Consider the following 6,984-nt stretch of genomic DNA (forward strand, 5'->3'; position numbering starts at 1 on the left):
GCAGCCATCTATAGTAATTCACTTGATTATATTATGTGACTCTAATTGTAAATAGAACAAATACAACAACTCTTAGATTTATCTCAACAACACCACATTGTTTGGTATATGTGCGTAAACTATACAGTTAGTTTGCTATTGACATAATTTACTGGTGGATTCCAATCACAAATAGATTTTCCTATAATCCCTCACCCCATGAACACACCAGACATCAGTGAAGTCGTCAAATTATGGGGGACTTTTATTCATACCTCACCTCCGGTGTTCTCGTATGATTTATATCTGTAGAAATTCCACTATCTCTCAGGGCAAATAATAAGTGAATTCAGTTGTCTTACAATCATCGGCTTCCATTACATACAGTGAATAAAAGATGGGCGCGCTGAATACAATCCATCCTGTTCTATTGCCTTAGCAGGAATACACACAGCGCGGGCCTGGGAACTACAAACAGCCAGATCGCTAGACTGAAATGGATTTCAGTTACTGGCTTCAAATCACTATTAATAAACAATTAAGATAATGCATAGGGTAGTGGCATCTCTGGCGCTGTCTATCTCTCTCATCTTCCCTTATTTCCATCATCCACCTCTTCCACCGTCTTTCGTAATCCCTCCATCAAATCAAAGTCGCTAATAATAATGACTTGAGAACGAATGGAGTTGTGCTAAGGACCAATCCTTCTCCATCGTTCAATCCTTCTTCATTCCACCTGCAAATCCTGCACTGATTACCGAATTAGGCTGGGCACAAAAAGTATAAAGTATGAATAAAATATACGTAGCACTAAAATATAACACACCTCACAGTCACCCCTTCTAATCCCTCACCCCCCCCCCCCCTCTCTCTCTCCCCTCTCCCCTCCTTTGATGCCATCGCCACTTCCCCTTCCTCTCCATACCTCCGGACTGCAGTCGGGCGCGGCAGTGCCTCCATTGAAGTGGTTCTGGGCGAGCAGGAAGGGAGAGCTGGCCATGTCCAGGAGGGGATAGTTCACCAGCACCACCTTGCTGAAGTTAAACTTGTAGGTGAAACGCTTCCCTTTGGTCTTGTGCAAAATGCGTTTGTTGTAATAGTACCTGAGATAAATGTGAAAGGAGAATTACAAGGGGGGGCAAAAAGGGATAAAGGGAAGAAAAGGGTGAAGAAGAAGAAAAGGAGGAAAGGATTAATATATACCATAATAACACTCAATTCAAGGTTGTGCTTAGCCTTTCTTCCTTATGATACAAAGGATGCAATTTTTCTCAAAATGGTCCTTGGGGTCCTTGAGGAGGTTTCAGGGTGTCCTCCTAAATGACTGATAGTTAGGAGGAACCAAATGGATCCGGCCGGGTCTGTTAGTGTAGATTGAGGTCCCAGGGATATCATATATCAAACTGGGGGTCCTTGAAATTGAAAAGAACTACTTTAAGGTCATAGCTATGCTATGTTTCTTTCCCTTTATTTATCCCCTCATTCCACAAAAAACTGGGCGCCTTGACATTACACACTATGACTATAGTTATCAGTAAAGTCTCATTTCGTAATCCTGTTAATGAACGACATGCTGAAACAACGGTCGGACATCCGGCCGAACCGTGCTCCAGTGCTTGCGGTTAGAGTTATGTTATAGGTTTGAGGCAGGTTGTCGGTTTAATGACATTTTGGGCATGTCATTTTCGACAAAAACTGTCATATATTGTCAAGACTAGGCAAAACCTGACAGAATGGTTACGGCGCATACCACATGGGTGAAAAATGCCTTTTACAGCGCATCCCCGGTTTGACTCACGGCCCGACAGACTTTGCGTTTGCTCTGTGCCATTCCCCTGCTCTCTGTCTGCCTTTCCTGTCTCTCTGTCAATGTCGAAATAAAGAAAGTCAAAATAAAATAAAAAGTCAAGAACGGCAAAACTGTTTCTATATCGTATCTATTTTCACTATTCATTGTACGTCTAAAGTATATAGGGCTTAAGTGGTTAACTGACATCAAGCCAAGAAGCTAAACCTCCCTTTAACCCTTTAGCCCCCTTGAGAGTCAGGGTTCATTCACCTCTTGATGCACAGCGCGTCCTGTGAATGAACTAGACAGACGCCGTGTTGTCATGGCGATGCGTTATGTATATCAACTGGTAAGGCTGCCATGCACCGCTCCCAGCAGAGAGGGCCGTCGTCACAGGGAGGTGGGCCAAACAATGAGGCATCTCCATGGTAACGACCCTATAGGTGTCTTCCCCTGGGCATGTTAAGCCGTCACCATGCCAGTTTCCTGTGCCACCCACAGAGGAATCACAAATGTATTGTCTGCGTGCGTGCGTGCGTGCAAGTGTGCACGTGCGCATGCGACGTGTGGCTGCGGGGGGAGTCTATTGTAAACTAAACTTGTAATCAGACCATGGTGGAGGGCAAACTGGAATATAAGAAAAACGTGTGTTGTTGTTCTCAACCACTTATTTCCTGCTATATATTTTTTTGTACGACGAATAGAAATAATAGTCAATCTAAAATCTAACAACACGTTGCACTTCTTGCAGACCTGCTATATTTGCTACATGAACTTTAGAATTATTTGACAAAAGTGTGAAATGGGGAAACCATGGCTAAAGTTGTTAAGTTGCTGTGCTTCAAAGACATCACGGCGGGTACACAGAACGTTACACCACTTCAGCATTACCTGTATGGTTAAGCAGCTTCTCATTATGCAGATATAACATACATCAAGGAGCACAGCAGTGTGTATCAGCATGTATTCATGGCAGTCGGGGCCCGGGCGCACCAACGTGTTTGTGTTTTGCTTTGCGTGGCAATTGTGCCGTGGCCCTTAATTGAGCAATTAAGTAAGGCTAATCAAGGAGGCTAATTATGGCCCCAGCCAATTCATAACAATTAGACCCTTACGACAGCCCCCATTAACAAGAGGCCAAGGAAACAGAGGGAGGGGTGGATTAGGTTGGAGTGGGGGAGCGACTCGCTTCTCTATACTGTCATTTGCATAAGAAAATGTGTGCGTGTGCGTGCGCGTGTGTGCATGCGTGTGCGTGTGTGCATGCGTGTGTGCGCGAGCGTGTGTGTGGAGTGCTGTAGGTAAATAGTATACTATTGGTTTAATTGCTAAAGGCAGGTTTTCTTTCTTTTAAAAAAAAAACATTGAGAGTTGTAGAGAGAGAGAAAGGAGAAAAGTTCAATCTAAAAAACTCCAAGCAATTTCACATTGGATGGGCTTAATTTTGAAATCCCTATTGAATTTTATATTTGGCAGCTTAATGGTGAACTTTCCATTACGATCTCCACAGATAAGGTGGAATTGAGGCTATCGACATTCCCCAGGAAAAAAGCCTCATCTTTATCATTCCATTTTTACTAACATGGTGGGAGACCTAGAGAGAGTGAGTATGGATCGATTCCATCAACAACAAAATATTGTTGTAAACCTATGTAAACAACGGTCTGATAATCGGCACAATTTATTTGATAACGGTTGTTGCTATTGACTGACATTTAAAATCTGCGGCTTGGCAGATAGAGGGCTAAGAGGGCCTATTGTGTGTACCTACCTACACACAGCCACGCACACACACGGCCACGCACACACACACACACACACACACACACACACACACACACACACACACACACACACACACACACACACACACACACACACACACACACACACACACACACACACACACACACACACACACACACACACACACACACACACACACACACACACACACACACACACACACACACACACACACAGAAGTGCACAGAGAAACACACACAGAAGTGCACAGAGAAACACACACACACAGAAGTGCACAGAGAATCATCTCCCACACATACGTACCTTAGTGCCCTGCTGAGCTTGTCATAGTTCATGTGAGGTTTACATTTCCTTTGCCCCCACAGTCGGGCCACCTCGTCCGGGTCCTTGATGACGAACTCCCCGTAGTCCCCCTGCCAGGCGATCACGCCGTTGTACTCTTCCTTCTGCAGCAGCTCCAGGATGAAGTGCCACAGCTGGATCTGCCTGGAGCCAGGGCTCGATTCGGGTTTGTAGGCCCAGTCTGGAAAGGCAAGGCCTGCATGTGCAGAAAGGGTGGGAGCGGCAGGGACAGGTGTGAGGAGCGTGGATGTTAGGGGTGTGTCTCTCGTGTCCGTTCTTCCTAGTATGTGCTCGCCGGGGGGATGAGCTGGCTGTCTGGGTGACAGATGAGTTGATGGAGGTGAGGGATGATGTGTTTAATATCACAGCACGTGCCTTGAGCAATGTTAGTCTGTGCTAATGCCCTCTAGCCTCAACAGATTGGTCAGCGGGATGATGACAGCTTACTGGGAGAGATCTGATGGATACTCTGAGAGCCGGAATGCTAAGAGCCCACACACATGCGCGCATGCACGCACGCACGCACACACACACACACGCACGCACGCACGCACGCACGCACGCACGCACGCACGCACACACACACACACACACACACACACACACACACACACACACACACACACACACACACACACACACATACATACAAATACTACTACTATTATCTATATGAAGTCATTCTTTGGGCTCATCCTTTACGTATAATTGCTGGCACTAACTATATACAAAAGCTGAGGAGATCCAACAAATTAGTGGCAGCAAATTAATTTGTTTGTCAATGTACAGTAAGTGTGTGTGTGTGTGTGTGTGTGTGTGTGTGTGTGTGTGTGTGTGTGTGTGTGTGTGTGTGTGTGTGTGTGTGTGTGTGTGTGTGTGTGTGTGTGTGTGTATGGGGGGGTCTTTATATGCTTTCAGTTTTAATGAATGATCTGTAGATTACTTTGTATCTCTGTCACTCTTGTGTAATATTAACAATTATCAATTATGTGTTTATTAACAATTTATCAAATGTATTGATTCACAATGTATTTATGTTTAGGTTGTCAAATTTGCCTGTATGAATTCAGTTTCAGAAATAAGGTCTGCTTAAAATGTGAGGTTACTTTCAGAATTAAACACATAACCTCTAGTCTAGATTTCAAGACTGATGTAACAAAGCAACACCACACCTATGGGACTCTTGAACCTCAAAGGGCCTGGAAATGTTCAACCAAATTTAAATGGTGAAACCTTTTTGTTTCGGTGCCACTGTTCCATAGTCTTTGATCAGGTGTTGCATTAGGTTGAAGTCAGGTTACTGTGAATTGTGAGAAACCACTCATGATCTATGGACAGAGGCATTAGAAACCAGTCCAAACAGGATAGAAAGCCTTGTCTTAAGATGAAATTGATTGCTTAATGAATTTTCAATTTATTTACATTCTTTTAAAAAATTATATAAAATTCATGTAAAAAACTAAACAAAAAAAGTTAATACAATAAAATTTAATTATAATCTAGTTTCCATCACCCAATAATCCTCCAGTATATCATTCTTACTACAGTGTTGCTCATACTATCTCAGGTTGTTTGGGTTGATGCTGGCAAATTGGGCCAGGGTGTGTATTGGAGTTCAAATGCACGTGTCATGTCCCACCTTCACGTGTATTTATTAATTTCCTTTATTTCATCGGTTACTGCTGTGACCACACACACACACACACACACACACACGCACACTCGCACACGCACACGCACACGCACACGCACACACACATACACACACGAGTGGCACTGACCTGGTGTCCAGAGAGTGGGCACAGGGGGAAGCAGCAGATCACTGACGCAGTTACAGTCCATGCCTCCGCAAAACACCTGGGAACAGAGCGGAGACCACGTGAGGAAGAGGAGGGCAAAAGGCAAGTCATCCATGATTACTCATCTTTACATCACCCCCAATTACTGCAATGGCAGGAGACTGTGGTCCTACCGGGCAGCTCCCTGCATGCATGCGGTGAATGTTTGTAACAGTGAGTGTGATGTTTTAACAGTGTGAGTATGAATGTCTGTAACAGGTATGAGAGAAAGGTGAGCGTTGCTGTACGAATAGCACAACACGCTCATTCAACTTTCCCAAGAAATGTAAAACAAACACACGAAAAACCTTTTGTGATTCGTTCATTCTGAATAAGTGAAATGAAAAGAGGAAAAAAAAGCATTTTATTTACACTAAATATAAATAAAACCTGCCCTGTCGCTTTATTTTGGGGAGCAAACAGTTTGCGACTCTAAACTTTGCTGAAACTCTATAAAGCAGAAGGTTTTTTATTTATAGAGCAAGGGGGTTGTGCAAAGATCTGAGAGTCAGGGTTAAAAACTGCTTAAAATCAATGTGAAATATGACAGCCTGGAAGTAAATTTCTTTCTTTTCCCCCCTTTTTTGTAAGAGATCAGGGGTTTGATGGATGTGCTCTACGTGTGGCCACTGAGGCTGTGTGTGATGCAAGGGCTGGACATTTCTGTTAGAACACTGCAAGGAAAGTAAATTAAGGAAACACGTCTCTTCAAAATGTAACTTACCTCACGTCATCCCTCTCTCCCCTTGAATCAGATCTCATTTTCCTCCTTGACTCTCAAATTTACAATTTACCCATTTAGTTTCCTTGTGAACTTATATATATTGGACATTCCCCATGAAATGAGGCAAAGCATTACAATATTACAAAATGTTAAAAATTCCCTAAAGGTTTTTCAATCAATAAATATCCACAAAGTAAATGTCTTTCTGAATAATAATAAACAAAATTATACTGTATCACACACCGATGATAGCAGCAGGACTACTCCACAATAATTCAGATTTCTCTGTGTTCTAATATCTAACACAAATACGATAGTGAATCATCTGAGTTTGACATCATTCTTCCTTTCACCACCACAGGTGGGTATTTTACGCACACACACACACACACACACACACACACACACACACACACACACACACACACACACACACACACACACACACACACACACACACACACACACACACACACACACACACACACACACACACACACACACACACAGTTCATCTTGTGTCTTTTACAACCACCTACTACGTG

At 43.4% G+C, this 6,984-nt stretch overlaps 1 protein-coding gene across 1 annotated transcript in view; it reads right to left on the reverse strand.

Moving 5' to 3' along the window:
• erfl1 (Ets2 repressor factor like 1) overlaps nt 1-5,719 on the reverse strand; it is a gene marked incomplete at both ends in the record, with an annotated part of 10,249 nt that extends 4,530 nt beyond the window's left edge. The window contains 3 exons of the mRNA XM_080768975.1: nt 905-1,082; nt 3,839-4,073; nt 5,659-5,719. Coding sequence (XP_080625101.1) covers nt 905-1,082; nt 3,839-4,073; nt 5,659-5,719 — 474 coding nt within the window. The remainder of the gene's footprint in view (nt 1-904; nt 1,083-3,838; nt 4,074-5,658) is intronic.
• Between the last annotated feature and the right edge of the window lie 1,265 nt (nt 5,720-6,984).

Source organism: Protomyctophum bolini (genome assembly GCF_963924005.1).
Source record: "Protomyctophum bolini genome assembly, chromosome: 7".
NCBI lineage: Eukaryota > Metazoa > Chordata > Actinopteri > Myctophiformes > Myctophidae > Protomyctophum > Protomyctophum bolini.